This window comes from Prinia subflava, chromosome 17, assembly GCF_021018805.1.
Source record: "Prinia subflava isolate CZ2003 ecotype Zambia chromosome 17, Cam_Psub_1.2, whole genome shotgun sequence".
Lineage (NCBI taxonomy): Eukaryota > Metazoa > Chordata > Aves > Passeriformes > Cisticolidae > Prinia > Prinia subflava.
Window position 1 is genome coordinate 1,366,183 of NC_086263.1, and position 22,552 is coordinate 1,388,734.

The following is a 22,552-nucleotide window of genomic DNA, read 5'->3' on the forward strand; positions in this document are numbered from 1 at the left end:
TCCAGACTCCAGGCATCTGGAAGGGAGGTGGAAGCCAGGACACTGCAGTGTCCTGGAATGGCCCTGGGGAGCTGTGACATTCTCTGGTCACACTGTCTCCCTCCTCGTCCCATCTTCCTGCCCCATGCAACAGGAGTCAGCCCCTAACACTATCCAGCTGCTGCTGGGACTTACACCTACTTGACTTTCTCAGGAAAACCAAAAAGCCTTCCAGAAGGACCATCAGCTCATCCCTCAAAAATCCTGCAGTGGCTGGGCCACCAGTACAACAAGCTTTGACAGGAGACTTCCCTGCCTTCTCTTGCACATCGTGGTGCCCAGCAGCCACACGGTTTCCCTGAAAGTGAGTGGGAGACACAGAGCATGGCAGAGGACATGAGACACGAACCTTCAGCTGTGCCCCACAGTTCCAGGTTCCCAGCCATCAATCTCCCAGCCTTGGTGACTGGCAGGACACCAGGCTGCTTTCCCCACACTCCTGCCTAGGACTGATGGACAGCTCCAGTCCCTGCCTGGAATGGAATTAAATTTAGGGTCCAAAGATCCCAGTGGGCACCAGGCTGGAACCTGCCTTTACACGGTCCAACCCATGCCAGAACACGGTGGGTTATGGCAGCAGCTTCTGCCCCACAGCAACAACTTCCTCCCAAAACTGAACCAGCTGAAGGAGAAATCCATCCTCAGCCTGTCCAAGCTCCACACTTCTCCTTAAACAGCCTGGCTGGCTCCTTTCCCAGCAGGCAACAAGACTGCATGAGGAAATAGGGTTATCTCCAGCACCTATTCACCAGGCCCATCTGCTGCATGTTAACACAGTCACTCTCCAACCTCAGCAAACACAACTGAGATAAACATTGCCTGCCACCTTCCTGCAGGAGGGGAGCTCCTCCGAAACCTGGGACCTGGCAGCACCCACCCACGGTGGGGCTTTCCTGGGGAACACTTCACAGGGAGCATGGTGCCGAGGGCTCCGCTCTGCAGCCTGGCAGCAGGGAGCTGCTGGAGGCTCTCCTGGGGTGCACACAAAAAGGGCAGCTTGGGGTGCAAGGAAAGGGTAACAGGCTACAACCCCACACCTCCAGCAGCATGGATGGGGCTGCACCCACACAGCTGTGCTTCCCACCACAGCAGCTCTCCCCAACTAAGGCACGAGACATCAGCTGGCAGGAGGCACCACCGCGTTGGCAGAAGTGCCCCTACCTTGGCAATTGCAGCAGTGTAATTATCATGCTTAAAAAATAATATAGAAGGTACTCAACCAAGCAGGAAGCTTTCAACATACTGATCAGGTCCCAGGGAACCTCACTGCTCCAGGGATTAAGAAGGTTCCAGCTGGTCACCTTCCAACACAACTTCAGGACAGTGATATCCCCGCCCCAGGCTCTGCTGAGCGATGAGGTTTGCTGAGCCCTGTGTGTCCAGCTGCTGCAGAGCCCTGGCTCCGACACAGGCACCAAACTGTCCAGGGATCACCACCATCTTTGGGCATCCGGGACCCAAGACTTCTCTGAAGCAGGGCAAGACAGGAAGGAACAAGGCAGGGTAGGAAATCGGGAAGTGCCCCAAACTCTGCAGTTTGCATCTTTCCTGCTGGCAGGGAGCTGATGATGTGCCAGGGCTGTGTGAAGTGCAGCTGAGCTCCAGGGCAGGAGACAGCACCCAGCCCTGGGCAGAAGCACCCTGGTCTGCCAGAGAACAACTCTAGGTGAGCTGAACACCGAGTGAGAGACCCCAGGGCTCTGCTGCAGAGCCCACACTGGCAACAGGATTAGAGGAGCTTGTGTCAATCACACACAGCAACACAATTTGGCTGTTTCTCTAAATAAAACTCCTCCAGAGCAGCTAAAATCTTAAAACTTACGGCTTCATTTCTCTCCTGCAGTAAATAAACAAATAAATGAAAATCAATTGTTCCAGTCAGCAACACAAACACTGAGCTCTCTGACACACAATGCATCCCAGCAAAATCCTCACTGACAAATACATGAAAAAGCACTAGAATTTTGTGGAAGAAAAATTACCAGAAAATCCGAAACAAATCCAGCCTCGATGTCTGTGAGCTGTGAATCCCTTCCCCTCAACCGCATGCTTTCTATTTAATATTTCCCATTTAATTTTCTTTCAGCAGCACTGCAGACCCTGACCTAAGAGAGGACTGCTGAGCCTTCTCCCACATGGACCTACCACATCTCCAGAGCCAGCAGGAGCAGAAGGCACCTGTGCCCACCAGGAAGGGGTGCAGGAGGTCAGGATCCACTCAGAATCCCTCTGGCAGTGCACTGTTAGGAGCACACGTGGGTTGGGATCATGAAGGCCGGGCGAGGAGATGCTGTTGGCTGAGCTGACTCACTCTTGCAGAGCCAGGCAAGGGCTGGGAGGCTGGACCTGGAAGGTTGCAGCAGATATACTGGCAGAGCAACACAGAAACACCGGGAGCTGGGACTTTCCACTTGGTACAAGTTTCTATAGGTTCATCAGTGGAAACAAACAGTCTCTGATTCACACTTCTGAACCCCCAAGGCTATAAAGGAAAGTGTCACCAGCTCTGTGCTGGCATCATCCAAACAGGGCAGGTTGCATAAGTACTTCCAAATCCTGCCTCCAAAGTGAAACAAGAAAATAAAACAGGCTTTAATACCAGTGACCTTCACCCCATTCTTCCTGGACCCTTCCAACTCAGGAAATTCTGTCTTTGAGAAACATGGACAAAAATAAAGCACCAGAAGGGACCTGTCTCTTTGCCCTTTTCTCCCAGATCTGCTGAGCAAGGGAAGAGACAGCAAAGAGACCCTCCCCTAACTCAGCCAGGCTTTCCTGGAGCACTGTGTCAAAGTATCCGTCAGGCTGTGCCACGTGGTCCCACTGCAATGGCACAAACATTCCCAAAAACCAGAGCCTGCACCTCTCTGTATATGTGCAAAAGCAGCACTCCACTTCCACAAGAGCAAGCATGGAAGATCCCAGAGTAACCCAGGTCAGAAGAGACCTCATGGTGGTCTCCAGCCCAAACTCCTGCTTCAAGCTCAATCTCTCAAAGTGATTGCAGCAGGTTTAGACAGCCTGGTCTCAAAAACCTCCAAGCATGGAGACTTCACAACCTCTCTGGGCAGCGACCTCAACTAACTGACCGTCCTTGGGCAGAAATCCTCCTTATATGCAGTCTGATACTCTCTCTATGTTTGTTCTTTCCTGCCCTCCCACCATGGGCTTCTGTGAGCAGCCCGGCTCTGACCTTTGGATGATTTGTCTGTAGGTATTGCTAGAGCTCCTTCAACGCTTTCTCTCCAGCTGGAACTAATCATGGAATCATGGAATAGTTTGAGTTGGAGGTGACCTTAAAGATCATCTTGTTCCAGCCCCTGCCATGGGCAGAGACACCTTCCACCATCCCCGGCTGCTCCAAGCCTCATCCAGCCTGGCCTTGGACACTGCCAGGGATCCAGGGGCAGCCACAGCTGCTCTGGGCACCCTGTGCCAGGGCCTGCCCACCCTCCCAGGGAACAATTCCTTCCCAATATCCCATCTAACCCTGTCCTGTGGCAGTGGGAAGCCATTCCCTGTGTCCTGTCCCTCCATCCCCTGTCCCCAGTCCCTCTCCAGCTCTCCTGGAGCCCCTTTAGGCCCTGGAAGGGGCTCTGAGCTCTCCCTGGAGCCTTCTCCTCTCCAGGTGAGCACCCCCAGCTCTCCCAGCCTGGCTCCCAGCAGAGGGGCTCCAGCTCTAGGAGATCAACTCAGTGGGCCCCTCTGGACTCACTCCAGCAGGGCAACATCTTTCTTGCATTTAATTCTTGACTGAGCCCAGCTCCCTGACCCTCTTCTTGAAGGACTCACACTGCAGCACCCTGACCACCTTAGAGCCTCAACACCAAAAACAGCTGCAAAAAGGTCACCACTTTCTTCATGCAGCCTGTGACACCAGGCATCCCCTTCAGCCAGGACCAGAGCTGGGGCCTTGCTCTGAACTCCCTTTGCTCCTTCAGTTGGTGGAAGGGAACCACAACAACTACAACTACACAAATTCCTCCTTTTGTTGAAGCACTTGAGGAAATAAAGACTTCTTGATCCTGAAATATTAATTTTTGAGCACTCCAGAGCTTTATCATATATTTATATCTGCTCTCACTCTTTAGTTTCAATCTAGGACAAACTGTCAACGAGTTCCCAGAAACACAGCTTAGGTCGGGGATGGAAAATCAGCCAAGGGACCAGCCTGCTCCCTTTCCATGACAAACTCTCCTGTGGCCAGGACATCCCTTCTTTCTGGAGGTTCCTTCCTCCCTGCCCAATATCAGCACTCCTGACCATTCACAGGACCAGGACAATCACATTTATACAGAAAATGGCATTTTCTACTGGTGATAACGTGCAATTAATTGAAACAGGACCACTGGATTTGTCTTGTTTAATAAAGCAATGGTGGCAGGTGAAAACCTCTCATCAAAGCAGAAGAGAGGGAAAAGAGGTCTAATTCTGGAGCAGGAAACCGTGCAAGGGTGAGCACTTCATGGTGAATGGGGCCATAAAAGCCCCAGCAACACCACACAATCCTCCCTAGAGGTGCCAAGAGGCTCAGACAGACACGAAGAGTTTCCCAAGCTGATGACGCACTCCAGTTCCTGGGAATTTCTTGGTCCCATTGCACCAAACCTCCAGACAGTTCTTGCACAGTTTCTATTTCGTTTCCTCTTTTCCCACACTGGACACAGCTCTGGCAGCTCAGATGTGCTCCAACAGCCAGGGAGAGAAGAGGCTGGGAGTTTTAATGAGAAGTTCCCAGGGGAAAGCTGAACTCTGCTAATGAGAGGTCTGAGAGAAAAAACACTGGCCCAGCTGTACAGAGTGCACTTAGCACAGGAGTTTTCTGGCAGCCAACAAAGCCACAGAACACACTCTCAAACTGCAGCTGTTCCTGCTATTTACTTTCTTGTCACCTCCCCAAAACCAGTCAGATGTGAGGATGAGAGGGGACATCTTGCTGTGGGACAGGCAAGAAAGGACTTCAGAGAAGCACAGAATGTCCTGAGCTGGAAGGGACCCACAGGATCATGAGTCCAAGTCCTGGCCCTGCACAGGACACTCCAACAATCCCACGCTGTGTCTGAGAACGTTGGGCAATTCCAAGGCAATACTCTGTAAATACAAGTGCTTGTAAGGGGTGCAAGTGAGACAGAGAACACACTCCTCTATCCTCCACCAGCCATGAAGAGACACCAAGGCAACTGTTCAGCATGTGGGGAGAAACAGGAGGAGGGCAGAAGCACAGCTGGGACAGGAGCACCCTGAAAGCTCCTGTGACACACACCAAAGTCTGGCTTTGACGGAGAAGGGAAGTTGAGGAGACTGTCATTGCAGACTCCTCTTCATGGCTGATATCCCTGGGTTTTGTTCAGGAAAAGGGAGAGAAGGGGCAGAGTCTTTGGAGGGATCTGCCCTCCAAAGTTACTGGAGTTGCTGCAGGAATGCCAAGTGACACACACCTGGAAGGAGCGTGCCTCACGCTGGCTTCTCTCTCAGCCTAGGGACACACAGGGAGCATTACCCTAAACTGATGGACAGGAGACAAGAGACTTTCATCATTCTTCATCAAAGCAGAATCAGAATCTGGAAGGCTTGTCTTGTGAGAAAAACAGGCTGGGCGTGATTAGCCTTTAATATACCTTAATTGCTGCAGTGTTGTAAGAAATGAGCTCTCAGAAGAAAACCAGTTTGGCTGGCAGAGCACAGGCACGCTGGGACAAGACCATTCCCAAAGGCTCCCTGGCTAATGAGCAGGTTTCCCAGATGTCTGCCAGGGAAACAATTACAATCCCTGGGGATACAAAAGGAGGAGGCAGACTGAGTATTCCAAGGAGGTCAGCAAAGTCCAGGTTCTAGCTTTGCTCAAAAGTTTTGCAGGCTCTGGATTCACGAGCTTTTGATGAGTCTCTCACCCTAAAGCAATACCTCCTGCACCTGTCAAGGTTATCGAGATGCAGGGCCCAGATGAGAAGGCCAACAGCAATGTGACCGCCTCAAAACCCAGGATGGAGGCACTCAGTAGCACGGGATCATCATGGGAAAAGCTTTGGAGCAGCAAGGCTGGCAGAATGGCCCAGGAAGGTCCTTCTGGAGCCCCAGCCATGCAGACAGGCACCAGCACAGCCTCAGCTCCTCCCAAGCTGCACTGTTTCTCATTAAGATCAATTCCAGCCTGTTGTTATAATTAATAACCTCATCTTGCCTCCCTTCACGCAAGCAGGGGAAATTTCTGCAGTTGCAATCACACTTTACTTCAAAGAAACCAATTTAGCACAGCGCTATTGCTGCCATCATTCCTCTTACTCAATGACTTTATTTACCTTTTCTGTACCTAATTTCCCCAGTCGTCTGTGTGCCTGGGGAAATTAAAAGCAAAAAATACCGAGCTCCATTTGCACCCAAATATTATAGCAGGGGGTGGAAATTTGTGTCCTAAACTCAGGCCAGCATCGTACTATGCTCATTAACACATTGATTGGTTCAAGGAGGGGATGAGCTCAACAGCCTTGTTTTGACTACACAACACTGACTTTGACTGAAATCTGCATATAAAGGGTATTTGAACCCTCTCAAGAGCAAATACAGAAAGGAGGTATAGGAGTTTGTCACAGTGGCATGAAGTTGGTGTAACTTGGGTGTAGAAAGCACAAAGCACCTCTGGTTCTGCCAAAACATCAGTGAGTGTTTCAGCGTGCCAGCAGCTCCCAAAAAGGCTGCTTTTTCAGGGGAAAAAAGCCCAGAGTCCTCCAGCAAATACAAGAATTCAAGAATTTTATCTTTTTTTGTCAATTAAAAGGCTCGAATTCTAGAAGACTGATGGCCCCAAGTTCTGTTGGATACTTGTAGCTTCAGCTTCTTGCACGCTTAGAGCAAGAAAACACTTTGAGAAATGTAGTTTTGTTTTTTTGAAAGCCTGGTAAAAACTGCATCAGCTATCCTGTGTGGTTTTTATAACTACACTCCATCTGTGGTCTGAGCAGAAAGTTTCCCACATAAAATAAACTTGTCCAGCAAAATTTGTGACGGCCTAAAACAGAAGAAGCACTGAACATGTGAGCAGGTCACATCACACAGGGATGGGAACATAGATCTCCAAGCCTCCTCTGGTGTTAGGACAGTGTAAGATGTATAGAAATCGGAATATCAAGAACAGCAGGGAGAGGATTTATGACCAATGCACCAGCTCTAGGACTAGCAAGATGCTGGGAAGGAACAGCTGGGAAGATGATGTTCTTTAATACTTCTGCTACACTAATTCATTTCTAATCATGGCAGGTTTTAATTTCAATACCCAACAGAGTCTTGAGTAGGAAAAGTGGGAGGGATGGGCAGAAGAGCTCAAGATGGGAGGATTTCAGACGAAGGGCAGGAGGGAATGGAGCACAGGACATCTCTTTGGGTGTCTCATGTCTGGAGAGCGAAGCATGGGATGGGTTTGAGCAGCTCCAGGCCCCCACCTCAGTCCCACAGCCAGCACCATCAGCTCAGCTCCAAACCCCTTTTTCCCAGCATGAGAAGGAAATTCAAAGCCATTTGCTGCCTTTGAGGCCTGTGCTGCTGGGGGATGCCACACGAGTGTGGAAGTGTCTGCCTGCCCCTCACACAGCCCCGCAGGGGTTGTGGGGTGCTGGAGCTTCCCAGGCATAGCCACAGGGAGGAGGTGGGAGGGCACTGCCAAGCCCCTCTCTCCTTCTGTCTCTCCAGTTCCCAGCCCTACATTGGGCTGGCTGCTATTTGCTTCAGAAACCTTTTTCCCTGAATTCTCCCTGATAAAATAAATCAAAGCATAGCTCCAGGGTGCAATTAATACAAAAACCAACAGTAATAATAGCTTGGTACCATTTGGGATGGAGGGAGAGAGAAAGACTCATCCTTCCATGAGGTCTGAGACTAAGGAGAGCAGGGCTGCAGCCTGGCAGGTGGAAGCAGAGCCCCCAGCCTCCTCTTCCTCCTCTCCTAGGGCTTAAAGCCCTTGGTCACCCTCCTAGCTGCTGGCAGAGCTGCTGCTGGGAACTCTTCCTGCAAACGAGGAAAGTTCTCAGGCCAAGCTCTGCAGTTGCCCTGTCCCATGCCAGAGCAGGCAGTGCCCTTCCCATGGCTGCCAGCGACACTGGGGCACCCAGGGCAGGCCCATCCCGGAGAGCTGGAAGGCAGCAGGGCACTGTGCTCCATGGCCAGCAGCTGTCAGGCTCCTCAGCGTGATTAACAGGCCTTAATGAAGAGCTAATCCAATCCTGGACCTCAGGAAAGCAGCTCATGCTTAATATCTCAGCCAACAAGCTTTGCACTGATCTGCAGTGAGAAAGAAAGATTGCCAGGGGCCAGAGGAGGAGAGAGGAACTCTGGCAGCTCCCGGCATCCCTGGAGTTCAGTGTGTGGCTGATCAGGGCACAGTAATGAAGCCACTGCAGCCATGTTACAAACATCACCCGGCAGCGAGGGGCAGGCGAAGATGGAGGTTCCCCCACAGCCACTGCCACCAGCAGCACACCCTGCTAGCTCTTCACGTGCCTGGGCAGCTCCTTGGGTGACAGAAGGTCAGAAGGCAGAGGGCAAACCTGAATGTCCCCTCTCCTACATCAGAAACCCCATCCAAAGATGCACAAAGCAGAGTCCCAGTCGAACTGGGTACTGCAGTTTGTACACACACACACACACACACACAGAGTCCACTGAGTCCTTGGCTCCACACACAACTTCCAAGTGCACTGACACTCCCTGCCAGGTGCTGGAAACGACACACCAAGGCCTGCTGCAGCTGCTGTGCTGGAGCCAGGCCCTCCTGCTGTACTGACCTGGGCTACAGAGGGGCCACCACGGACAGCAGCAAACCGCACCAGCCTCACAGACTGCTCCTGCCCCTCCTGCTCCCAGAGCATCAGCACCTTCCCCAGCTCTGCTCCCCTTCCCAGGTCATGTCAGGTCAAGCAGCTGAATGCAAGAGCACACAAAATTTGTTGCTTCATCAGGCAAGCTTTGGGGAGCCTGTTGCCAGCTGCAGCAGGCTCTGCTCTCCTTGAAGGCTTGGGGGGAGGAAGAGCAAGGAGTGGGAGAAGCTGCCTCAGGTGCTGTTCAGACTCAGGGCAAACAAACCAGCATCTCCCCCATGCAGCAGGAGGAAGAAGCAATTTATTGTGACAAATGGTGAAAGCCTGCAGCGGGGTTGGCCCTTCCTGTCAAAGCTGGTGAACCACACCAGGAGAGGGGAGGGCCTGGCAGTCAAGTGGGATATGCATCACTCCTGGGGGGAAAACCATCGGGAGAACCAGGCTGCAAGAGATCCCTGCCTGCCCTCCTGGGACGCTGGCGAGCACCGTGTGAGCCAGCCAGCACTGCTCGTCCCCCACTCTTGGGGCTCCTAAGTGCCACCTCCCAGTGTCCCCTGCTCCAGGGGGGTCATGCCTTGGCCCTTCAGCCTCAAAAAGGAGTTGAAGCTTGTGCAGAAGTGTCTGGCATGGGACATAGGGTTAGGGAGCATCTAGCAATGTAGCACAAATGGGATGTTCACATCTTCATCTCAAGCTCATAAGTGAATTTCTTGTTGACTGTGGAGAGTTCACAGTCCAGAAGGACAGGAGATAAAATTCTTAATTTTTAAGGAGCCTGAAACAAGGAGAATCTGGGATGCCAGTTGTCTGAACTAGCCAGGAGAGAACAGGGGGAGAAACCCCTGCTGAAGCAAAGGAATTCCAGTGTCCATTTGGTCTCTAATGAATACAGAGAGATGGCTGTGTCCTCCTCAGCTTGCAACACCTGCCTGGCTGCCACATTCCCTTTTTCTCACAAAATATCTGGTGGGGCTCCAGACAGAACTGGGACTGATTTTCCCACTGCAGCCTGAGAAACACCACCAGCACCCAAAAAGAATACAGCTTCACACCTGGACAGACTTCTCTGTGTGCACCTCTGCAGCTCTGTGCCTGCAGACAATGGTGTTTTGGAGAGCCTTGGATTCCCCTTCCATGGGGACTAGACAGCAGCCAAAGCACTGACAGACCACTAAGTCTAAGACAAATTCAGAAATGAAACGTGACTCTCTCAAGGCCTGCCAATATACCTTCACCATCCTCTGAATTCCTCTTACTGTACAGCAGAATGATTTCCCAACCTTTGGGTCAATCTGGAGCGGCTCTTTCCGAGTTGCAATAGCCACATGTGGGAGCACACTTCCCTGCATCCCAGAATAGAAAGCAGCTGGAGTCGCATCTAACACTGCAATGGGAAGATGAAAGACTTCCAAACACTCCTCTTTTTCCACTGAGCCCTTCATGGGCTCTTCTCCCTGCTCTCACTTCATATACAGTTCCTTCAGCTGCTGATTTTCCACAGGTGCTGAACTTGCAGATGCTCCTGGAGGCTTTTCCATTTTTAAATTTATTCTATTTCAGTAACAGGGGCATATGGTTTACTACAGCTATTAAAGGGTGTGTGTATGTAGTGGGGGGAATCTGATCCTGAGATCCAGAGGGCTCCCAGGACCTCTGAGCAGGCAGGCATCGGTGCCTGGCCCCAGAGGAGCAGAGCCAGCTCTGCCTGCAAACATCACCCAAGGGCTGTGAATGGGTTTCCAGCTCACCTACCTCACAAAAGGTCCTTCAGTGCTATTGAGGAGGTTTATACCAGCCCAGGAGATACTCAGGACTGCTGTGCCCCTTCTAGGACAGCTGCCACCCCCTGAACAGGATGAAAGCCAAATCTTCAGGACAAGACCAATGCCAGGATCTAACCAGGAGCTTATAGAGGTCTTCCATCACCCCAGTACCACTAACAAAAGCTCTGTACATGATTTGGGTTAGCACAACTGAATAAAAGATCCCACAACACAGGAGCCCAGCTTCTCTCGGGGGAGAAGAGCATCCCAAGACAAACCTGCTGTGTCCCTCACCCCAGCTGCCAGGGTACCACAGGAGGAGCTCACAGATCTGGGCATGGAGATCCTTGGACTAAGTTTTGATCAACTCTCTCCAGGTTCCATTTGCAATGGGCTCAAGAGTAGCACAGGCTGCTCTTTGAAGGAAGCACAGGGATGCAGGATGCAGGATGCAGGCAGTGAGGCCTTCCAGCTGAGGATGTGGGAAGGAAGGGAAGTACTGATGGGGCTGATACCCACAGTTGTGTTTCACATTACAGCCTTACCTGCTTTCAGCAGGAAGGGGAGGAGGCACGGAAAGGAGCAAGAAGCTGAACTCATTAAGCTTCTCTCTCATCTGAGGAGCTGGAACAGCTTCAGCAAGGAGGGTGGACTCATGGGACCAAAGGACACTTGTTTCCATCGATTTAGCTCCCCACACCTGAGGTATGTTTGAACAGTCACTTCAAAAGCAACCCCTAAAGAAAGCCGGTAGATGAAGAGGAACCTCTACTTGTTGTTTTCGTCTCTGTCTTTAAGCCAATTAAGGAATTTCTTTTTACGTGAGGGTCTGTGGTCTGCCTCAAAGAGCCTGTGCTCCCCAGAGAACAGAGAGGGGTGAGGTGGCCATCTGGAGCCAGCACTGCAGGGACTCATGCTTCTCTGTAAAAAAAGAAACACTGCTCCAAAGCCCCAGAATCTCTCTGTTTTCTAATACGCTTCTGCAGCAGGTGCCTCTCCCCTTTGCACCCCAGTTTTCTCACCGGTATATCACACAAAAAGCAAGTGGTGTTGACATCAGGCAGAGTTCTCCCTGTGTCTTTCCACACTTGTCCAGTGTTTGAAGAATCCAGAATGGAAAATGCCTTTGAAGCTTCACATCCAGACAAGAAGCAGCCAAAACGAAGGCATGGTCTGGACTTTATCCTGGTTTCACATTCACAGAAACCAGAATGGGTTGGAAGGGACCTCAAAGTCCATCTCATTCCATGGGACACCTTCCACTATCCCAGGTTGCTCCAAGCCTCATCCAGCCTGGTCTTGGACATTTCCAGGGATGAGGCAGTCACAGCTACTCTGGGCAACCTGTGCCAGAGGCTCACCATCCTCACAGGGAAGAACTCTTTCCCAGCATCAGGGTGGTCAAGGGTTACAAGGGGCTACAAACACAGGCAGGACATATCCAGGGACAAAGAACCGCCAGCTGGAAAACAATCGCAGGGACAAACAGCTCCCAGTGTGGGACTGTGCAGACAGATCCCTTGCATGGACTAAACGGCCAAAGTTCTGCCTTTCACACACCACTCAGAGCTATTTTCCGTCACTCCTCCCACCACAATGCATGGAGGACACACACATTCTGCACCAGGTAACAAACGCATCTACGTGTGCAGGGTAGTTGGCAGGGACCAGTCCATTTGCTCAGATGAAGACCACCTTGTACTGTCTGCAAGAACAGGGAACAACTTTAGGATCACACACCTGAACAGCAGCATTTGGAACTTCTGCTAGTGTCCCTCCTGTTCCATGTTTGAGGCTGTTTCACACCACTTCCCAACACACTGATGTTTGAACTGAAGGCTGGGATGGGAGAAGAATTTTCCTGTTTCCCAGGACTAGAGAGATGTGGGACTAAGGCTATGGGCTCATAGCTGGAAAGAGCCAGGAGAACCTGACAGGACTGTAAACTCAGAACTCACCCACATCTCCCTACTCCCGCTGCGACTTCCCTCACATGGGGAGGCTGCAAGAGGAAATTTACTGGTGGCTGCCAAGCCAAATTGCTGCTCAGCTAAAGATTTATGCTGCAATTTGTAGTGCTGTTAAAATAGAATTGGAAGAGTGGTGGGGGAAGAGGAAGAGAGAGTGAACGAGAGATGAGGGGAAATGGATGAGGAGCAACACCACAGCTCCAAAGCTGTTTGCTCCATTTCTCACATCTCCACTGAGCCAATCACTCTGCATTTCCAGCTGTGGTGCTCCAGCCTTCAGACCCTGCAATGCCAATGCCTGGGCTCGCTTCACAGCGGGGCACACGCAGGGTACAGCTAATAGAAACCCATCCATCTCCACAGCACCTGAACTGTCAGGCTCAATAAATACAGCTGGCAGAGAATGGCACTAAAGGGACAGGGCACCTGCAGGCTGGTGGCTGCTCACATGACTTCCTCACTGCAGCCACCAAGGACAGGAGAAGGGACACCCCCACCACAAACATCACCCACTGCCTTCCCATTCTGACACTGGTTAAACATCATTCCTACCTGATGAGGTTGGAGATGAGCTAAATTATCCCCTGCACCCCCAGGAACTTGCCAGCTCTGCACACTAGATCTGGAGGAAAAAGGCTGTCAAGTCATGGATTGATATCTCTGCAAGTGCAAAGAGCCATGTGCTTCCCCCACCGAGGCACCATTGCCCCCTCTCCTGAGAAGCCAAGGAAAGGTTAGAGAATCCTGCAGCTCCCAGGGAATCCTGGCTCTGCTCTGCAACTGGGTGACACACAATCTTCAAAAAATCAAAAGCAAAGCCTCTGCAGTGAACTTCAACAGAACGGCTTTCCTTTGACATCAGGGAAACTCCCCATGCCCTGAGCCAGCCCTCTGTCCTGTACTGCCAAAACCACGGAGGAATTTCAGAAGTACAGCCAAGGAGAGTTTGGCGCTTCAGCCCCTGGGCATCCCCGCAGAAAGAGCCAGGCCAGCCTCCTTCCTCATTCCAGAAACCACCACAGGGCTGGGGGTTTCAGTTCAGCTCTCAAACCCTGCCACTGCTCTCTCTGAGAGCCAGCAGCTCAGCCAGCAACTGAGTGCAGCTCCTTCTTGCAAGGGAGATGGGAGAAGATGGAATCCTGTGCACAAGCTGAGTCCCATCAACAGCAATGGATCTGTTTGTGTGTGTGCTCCTGACCTATAAAGGTCACTCCTCTTTCTCTTGTTCCTGAACTTTAGAGGGGACAATTAGCCACAGTTCCCTTGAGGCTCAACGGGATAAAACTCACTGACCTTCCTGCAGTTTGGCTGGGAATGCTTCATCATGCACAGCCTACTTGGCATTTTCATTTCCTGGCACTGGGGCTTCTAGGACAGTCCTGGGCCTGCACATTCAGAGCCAGTGTGCAGGCGAAATAGCTCTGGGTGTGCAGAGCGGACTCTGGACTATATCCACTGCCTACATCCTGTGTAGGCAGTGACAGGGGTTCCCTTAGCACAAAACCCTTCCATGCACCTCCTGCCCCAGCAGCACCAAGTCAACGGTGCCTCGAGGCTATCCCAGGCAGCTGCCAGTCACAGAGCACCTCCAGGATCCCATCAGCCAGCCCCAGGCTCCAGGAGGACACAGGGGCACTGCAGCACACCAGAAATCCACCACAGGCCCAATGCCCCACCAAACACAGGTTCAGCACAGGAATCCACACTTGGCCTCAGATGCAGCTCGGCATCACGGTGCCCTTTGGGGGCTGTCTGGTTTCTCCAGCCTCTTGGAGACAGAGAGGAGGATTTGGTGGGTTATGTGGAAGGGCCAGGAATAGTGCAGAACAACACTGTGCTGGGGCAGACTGAGCCACACGACCACCCAGCATCCCAACCTGCTCCTGCTGCTCATATCCCAAGCTCTAGAGCTATTGCCACCATAACTGAGCCAGCAACACATCTGGTTGACTCCAGGAGCAGGCAGACAGGCTGGAATTACTAGGGACAAGTTATACTGCACCCTGGAGGCCTCCAGGCTGGGTAATTCAGACTGTAGCACTGTTTACTGCCTTGTTAAGATGACACACACTTAACTTAGTGTTTGACAGCTGGAATCTAGAGGATGCTCCTGGTTGGAGTATGTGCCATTAACCCTCCCGAGTCCATGTGCCAGAGGGAAGCACACTGCCAGCACAGAAAGGCCAGGGTAGGGCTGCTCCAACAGCTCAGTGTCCCTTCCCTGCAGCACAATACTGAGTTTTCTATCAAGGAGAGCGGCTCCTGCTGTTGTTTAAAGCTCCTGAACCTCATCAAGTCACACACACGCTCACAGACAGCCCTGGGTAAGCCCTGCACACGTACTCCTCAAGGACACCCTGAAGGACACCACTGCTGACCTGCATAGGACAGAGGAGGAAGGCGCACACATGCCCTGGAGACTGAAATGCTGCACCAGACCATGTCAGCTGCTGTGCCCTCCCCACCACACCACCACCAACAGCAGTCCCTGAGCAACCCAGGGCTGCAGTGCCCACACCAGTGTGCCCAGAAGACACATTTACTGTAGGAAAACATAACCCAGGACAAACAGGTCACTGGGTGAAGCTCTGCTGGAAATTTCCTGGGGTTGTGTGTAAAGTGCTCAATGTACAGCCAGTCACTGTACATGCCACAGGGGCAGTGTTGGGCAAGACAGCTGCAATGGCACTGATCACTCCATTCTGTGCCATGGGCTGCAGACTAAAGCTCCTGCAGAACAGGAGTCTTTCCACATTCCAGAAGTACCAAGTGTTTCCATGTTTGTCCCTCCCCACAGACAGACACAGCAGCTGTGGGTAAGGCAGCAGGAGAAGCCTCAGCTCCTGGGCAGAGCAGGTACAGCTGGTGGCATGGGTCTGTTGGAATGTCCCAGTGCTGCATGGGGCATGTGCCAGCCAGCACCAGGGCTCTGAATGAAAGGTGTCCTCTCCTTGGTGTCCCAAGGAAGCAGGAGAAGAAAATAAAGGTATACACACACACACATCTATCCAGCTACCTACCTATAGCTTCACTTTTCCAAGGCAGGAAGATTAAAATCAGACTTTAAGGAAGACAAAAGATCCTGCTCGTGTCTGCCTTCCCCCCACTCCACAGCTGGGAAATGCTGCTGAAGGCCAAGGAGTGTAGATGCTGTCCTCTCCCACCAAAAGCTGGCAAGATCCAGTCTCCCAAAATCCCCTTTTGCTGTAGCCAACCTGCCACACTCCAAATGCCAGAGTCCAGCTCTGTGTAACCACAAGCCCCAGTGTGTGATGCACAGGGAGCACTGGGAGCAGCAGGGCTGGAACCTGAGCGTCTGCAGACCCAGCTGAGCTCTGCACAGCTCTGGGCAAGGGCAGGCAAGGCCCCTTCAGCTGCCTGCAAGCTGCTGACTTGGCAGCCTCCAAGCACCTGCAGCCCAAAGTCTCCTCACCACCCACACGGCCCCAGCTCTCCTGCTGCCATCCAGAAGGGCTCCAGGCTGCCTTCACACTCCACTTCCAGCTCCCTTCTGGTTTGGATGTCCTGCTGCAGCCTCAGAAATGCCATCTGTAATGCAGGAGCAGCTTCCTTCTCCTTGGATCAGTTCTTCACAGCTCCTCACGGTGACCTGGAGCACCTGCCCCTCGCAGGGACTCAGTGATGCCTGGGGGTGCTGTGAGCTGCACTGGCTGGCAAGGGGTGCTGGCTGAGATCCTGGTGCCTTGCCAGGCAGAGCAGGAATGCTGGCAGGGTGAGAAGCACGGGAAGGTGCCCAAGTCAAAGAAAAGCCTAGGACAGGTTGCTTGAAGCGAGTGGCTGAAAAGGCACAGGCACCTGAGTGAGTTGTGGCTCCCCAGGCAGGAATAGAGAGATGCAGCACAGCTTGGCAAATGTAAACAGCACCCAAGCAGGGCTCCCCTTTCCTCTCTGTGCCCTTCTGTTGGCAGCAGCCCCGTGCTGAGGGTTGTTTCATCCCAGAGAACAAAGGCCTGCAGAGGGTTCATTCAGCACAGCCTCCCCTCCACACACAGCACCAGGCTCCAGCCACGCTGGGATCAAGGCGGCCTTTCAGGGACACGGGGCCAGGGATCACGGGGGAAGAGGCTGCAGGGAGGTGGGGGCAGCTCTGAGCACCCCCCTCACTGTTTGTGTCTCATGTTAGTCAGACTCCAGCCCAGAGCCACCAGTGTCAAACTGGATTAAGTTACTGGTTGGAGAAATCCAGCATGTGCCTTTCACAGCAACCAGTACCAGGTAACCTGAGAGGGAAGCAAAGGTCCCTGGAGTGACCCCAGAGAATGCCGGCTGCAGAGAGGGAAAGGAGCTCCCTGCCTACCCAGAGAGCAGGAGGATACTCCTGTCTCCATCCCTCCTCTCACAAGCCCACAACATGAGGTCACTGCAGGCCCATCTCCCTCCAGGACAGATGCTGCACACTCTGAGGGGGATGTGTTCGCAGTTTCCATCCTGATCCCGAAAGAAGAAATAACCCTCCAAACACACACTTTCCTACATTTCCTCCTTCCTTGCAGCAGCTCAGCCAGGTTCCTGAGCTTCCCACTGTCATCACATCCATCCACCAGCTTCTGCCAGAGGCCTGAGACTATTTCACAACTCCAGGCTACATGTGTGACACCTCCGGGGGACAAGGGATTTGCCATGAGACATGAGACCATGTTCCTCCCCTATGAAGCCAAAGAATCAATGCAGAAGGGTTATTCTGGAAAAAAAAATCCCTGCTCTGTCTCCTCTTACTGTTCCCTGTTCTTAAAAAAAAATTTAAAAATTCAAAAAAAATTCACAAGCTACCAATTCCTCCCCATCCCCACCCCCAACACACCTGGAAAAACATCGAGTACCAAAGGGCTCTCCCAGGCCCTCAAACACATATTCCCACAGCAGCACTTACAAGAGACCAGCTTCCTTCACAGCTGAACTGCATCTGCAGGACCTCTTCCCAAAAGAGATGAAGACCGCATCTAGGCACAGCCAAAGCTGGATGCTAACCCCCTTCATGCAATGCAGCATCTAAAGCAAAGCTCTCCAACACCTGCACTTGGAGAAGCACCTGAACTCATGGTCCTGGAGCAAAAGTGCTCAGGTTCTTGCACACCAGAGCATCCCCAAACCAGATTTTTCCCTTCTCCAGGCTGGCACTATCAAAGGGACAGCTCTGCTGTGCTCTCCATGCTGTGACAGCAACATCCAGGCAAGAGGGTCAGCATTTCTGCTCAGATTTAGCCAATTGCATAAGATGAGGACACGTTCCAGCTGCCTCTGCCCTGGATTTGACCTCCTTTGAGGCAGGATGGCTCTTGTGGGACATGGAAATGAGGAAGGTTGGAGGGCACACAGGGAGCAAAGGGAGGGTTTGTTTGGTGATCTATTGAGAACTCCGGTCTCCACGGCTCTGCACCACCCTCCAAGTTATCCATGGCTCCAGAGCTATAAATAGCCCTAATTTAAACAACTAATAGGCTTTGTGACCGCTGGAGCAGCATGGAGAGCGGATGGGCAGGGCTGGGAGCCTCAGGCAGATGAAACAGCATTCCATGCTGCCAACTTCTTGGCACTGCAACACCTCCTTGAGCTAGACAGACACTGCTCCAGATACTGTGGGCTCTGCTGAGACCTGGTGAGCAAACAGTTACAAGCCAAACATTCCCGTCAAACAAGTATCCACAACAACCTGCAGCATTTTTACTCCATCAAATCCCAGCTGAACTCCACAGCAACTTCCAGAGGGAGCACAACCCGCAGAGGGATGCACCCACCTCACTGCAGCACCTGGGGAACACAGGCTTCACTCCTGTGTGATGAGCAGGCATGTCCTGAATATGAGAGCTGATGGCAGTGCCCTCGTGGTTTGGACGAGTGGCTCCTTTTTCCCTCCTCTTGGATACAGTCAGAGCACGTGTTGGTGATCCCCATCTGTTCCACAACCACATCTGTTCTTTGCATGGAGGGGAGGGAAGGGAGATGGGCCAGCTGGATCTGAGAGATCCCTTCCAACCTCAACAGTCAGTGATTCTTGAAAGGTGCAAAATCAACTCTCTGAGCACACCCAAATCCATGCAGGTTGCTGATGAAACCCAGGGATCTGTGCCTGCCTCACCCCAGGGCTGTTGGAGTACCTGTACTGCTGAGGCTGCCAGACCGAGATCTGATGACAGAAAACAGAAGCAGGCAATCACCAGGTGATTCGCTGCAGTCACCTGATGCTTTACCAGGAGCTTTTTTACCCCCAAGAATCTCATTTCTCTGGGCCCTGGTTTCCTCAACAAGAAACACACAGAATCATTTAGTTGGGAAAAGCACTCTAAGTACGTCAAGTCCAACTGTTCCCCCAGCACTGCCAAGACCACCAGTGATCCATGTCCCACATCCACATGCTTTCTGAACATTTCCAGGGATGGTGACTCCACCACTGCTCTGGGCAGCCTGTTCCAATGCCTGACCACCTTTTCTGCGAAGAATTTATTCCCCAGTACCCAACCTGAACCTCCCCTGGAATAGCACAAGAGGCCATTTCCTCTTGTCCTGTCCCTTGTTCCCTGGGTGCAGAGCCTGACCCTCACTCAGCTGCACCCTCCTGTCAGGGAGTTGTGGAGAGCCAGAAGATCCCCCCTGAGCCTTCCTCTCTTCAGACCAAACACTGTCCTGGTGTCTTCCAGACACTTCTGTGCTGTACTCAGAGCTCAAGTGCCACAGAAAGGGGGGAAGGAGCAGCACAGAGCCACATTCCTGCTCCACACAGCTCCCTGCCACACTTCCATATGCCAGAGTTCAGTTACTAAAATCTCCACCAGCCTCAAAACAACTCAGCAGAGCCTGCAGAAAAGGCCTCTGTGATGCTGCCCAGCAGTTCTGACTTGCTGCTGTTCATGTATTTAAGCCAAGGGGTCACAAACATCCAGGACACTCAGGCTTGCCTGGAGATTTTCTCCAGAAGTAAGTGGTGCCTCTGGAGAGCAGGGGGTGGCACAGCAAGTGCCCTCCCACCACCTGCCAACAACAAAAGCAGGTCCCCTCACTTCCCTCTAAAAGCAGAAAGATTTACATATTTTTAGAATATCATAATAAAATAAAAGAATAATAAAAGAGTGTGTTCCTCCCTCCACAGTCATTGAGACCCAGAGGTATTTCATTCTGCAAAGGCTTTTATAGAAAAATAAAAATCCTTAGCATAACACTGCAGGAAAGCACAATGAACAGAACATGAACATCCTCTAGAAGAAGAAGGAGTTCAGAGAGCTTCAGCCAAAGCCAGTAGTGGGCAGAGACACTTAGGTCAGCCAAACAGACCCTGCAAACCTTTCCCCAAAAGCCTCTCCTGAGTGAAATCCAGAAGTTCTCAGTACTCAACAGGACCCTCTTCATGAATCCTAGGAGTGAGGAATAGGTGAATGCCCATAAATCTCATCAGGAAACAGTTCAGAGCCCAAATTCCCTCCTAACCCCTTACAATGTGGAAGGATACACCCAGGAGAGCTGCCACCACCCCTTCCAGCAGCAGCAGGAGAAACCTCTACGATCCCACAGCTCCCAAACCATTCCACGGTGGCAGCCACGACAATGGAGCCACGTGCTGCTGCCAGCACCAAGCCTGTGGCACTGCCCCTTCCTGCTCCCAGCTCCAGGAAGGGATTGGCACGTCAGGAAGCCTGGCCACGATGGATCCCCAGGCTCAGCTGAACTCTCCCACCCAACAACAGCCCAGGCCAAGCACCTTCAAGCACATGAGCAAGGTGAGGCCCAAAGGGAACTTGCAGCTGAGCCAGAATTTGTCTGGCTGCACCAGCTATCAGGGCTGAATTTAAACCCAACACCTTTGCCCTAAGCAGAGGTTTCTGCGATCCGATCCCTCCAACATGCATCTGGTACCTCCAGCCTTTCAGCAGCTGTGTCCTCCCGGCACGCTGGGAAAGGGACAGGCTCCTGTTTAAATATGACACACAGAAAGAGGCTGCGCAGCCCTGTCCAGAAAAGACCAGGGACTCAAATCTGGTTGTCATAAGGCTGCTGCTTCTACCACTAAGGTCCTTTTTTTCACTCCTTCTTGTCTCCCTGTCTTCAGCAGACAGGGAACTCCACACCATCAGCCTCAGCCAGGCAACAGGAGACAGCGAAGCCTCCTCTCAGGTTCTAAAATCTTGAAAACCAAGCAGCACTGACTTTTCCCCTTATTCCCATCCCACCATGAGGGATGACTCCCCCAGCTCCCTCAAGTACAGACCAAAGTCACTCGCTAAGTATTTGTGTCCCTGTTTTTCTGCCAAGGAAGGTTTGTGTTCATCCCTGAGACAGCCCAGAGCAGCTTGGCTCTGTGCTGCTCCACAGCAGCCAAAACATTATCAGCTTTGAAGGTGGCTGCAGGCAGGGACAGAAAATCAGCAGGAAAGGCAAAGTCTATCCCAGAACTCCTGCCTGGCCTCAAACTGACTCCCCAGTACTCCACTTCCTTCCTAAACGACATGACTCCGGGGATGAGGACATGCACAGGCACGATACCTACCCTGACTTGTTCTATTGACTTACTTAATTTTTTAAAAGAATATATTTATCTGTTCCTCTCTGGAAACCAATCACCCGCTGCTCCTTGGCCCTGCTGTGCTCTGGGAGCAGCGGCCCTTTTGATGCCTGGCTGATCTCAGATCTTTTGAACCCACTTCCATAATCACTGCCTGGAGCGAGTTCTTCCCACGCAACTCGCTGCTCAGTGAATCACGGCCGGTGATTTTCCTGTCTCCAGGAATCGTGCGACACTGAGCCAGGATGAGTTCTGCTCTCCCTTTAGCAGGGGAAATAAGGAATTATCACAAAAGCCACTTCTGTCCCCCCAGGACAGCGGCGTTATCTGCGCCAAGACCGGCAGTTCCTGTTCTTGCCCCAACATCCGCTCCACCACCAAGGCTGGCTCTTCAGGAAATTTATTTCCACATGTCAAGATTTTACCTAGTTCCTCAAACTACAGACTTGGAATCATGAGCAGCCTCAGCTGCCACACACAAGGCTGCAGAGACATTGCCTTTTTTAGTGCCCAGGGCCAGGTGTACACTGGAAGTTCCTAAATTTCAGTTCTGGCTGTGCACAGCCATACCAGGGGTTCATCTGTGAGCTGAGACACCTTCCCAACTCCTCAAGGCAACAAAGGGAAAACCAGCAGTCCAGAAGGGATAATCCTGCAGGAAGGACCCAGCTCAGTTTGCAGGATCCCTCTAAACCTGAGGGGACAAACTCACATAGCACAGACCACCGAGCAGAGCTGTAGACCAGCCATACAGGACAGGCACACACAGCAACGGAATTTGGGAACTGCACAAAATATCATTTTTAAAGGTACTCAAGTCTATGCTAGAGAGTAAAGACAACAACTTACTGTTTTCACACTGTTCCCAGCTCAACAAGAAGACCCAAGAAAGGGCCAGAAAGGAGCAAAGCTGACATTGCTGGGAGGCTCTGGAGTCATGCACCAGAGCCTGGGGAGCACAACCCAGGCCTTGCAGCAGCAGGAAGGCAGGAAAACAAGAACTGCACCACAGATACTGCACCAACATCACAGCAAACACCTCCAGGGGAAAGCCAGCACAGCTCAGGGACACTCAGAGCAAGCAGCTATTCCTAAATGACCAGCAGCTTCAGATTCAAGCAGGTATGGACACCCATCCAGGCTGGAGTCCACACAAAGCAGGCATTAGGCAAAGGCTCAAACGTTATCAGCACAAAACACGGCAGCCTCTGTAGCTAAGTCCCCAGGCAGAGGGGTTTTGGATGCTTTTTAATAAATCTCTCAAACTGTCAGAGACTGAATGCAGGACACCAGCCTCCCAAAAACAAGACAAACTCCTCACTGCAAGTGGCTGATGTGAAAGGGGCAGAGGCAACAGCTCAGAGACACATCTGGGGTGCTGATTTCATCGAGGTGGGATAGGAATTGAAAACTATTCTGTTTTTCAGAATAATTCTATTTTGGTGTGTTTCATTCCTGTGG

The 22,552-nt window shown here is 51.9% G+C and overlaps 1 protein-coding gene across 7 annotated transcripts in view; it reads right to left on the reverse strand.

Moving 5' to 3' along the window:
• Positions 1-22,552, reverse strand: part of CAPN15 (calpain 15) — a 56,306-nt gene that overhangs the window by 16,920 nt on the left and 16,834 nt on the right. The window contains exon 1 of one of the 7 annotated variants that reach the window (XM_063414474.1): positions 2,185-2,205. The exons of the other annotated variants lie outside the window; for them this stretch is intronic. Within the exon in view, the coding sequence (XP_063270544.1) occupies positions 2,185-2,189 (5 nt within the window). The 5' untranslated portion in view covers positions 2,190-2,205. Of the gene's footprint in view, positions 1-2,184; positions 2,206-22,552 lie in introns of those variants that run through there. 7 annotated transcript variants of the gene reach the window in all.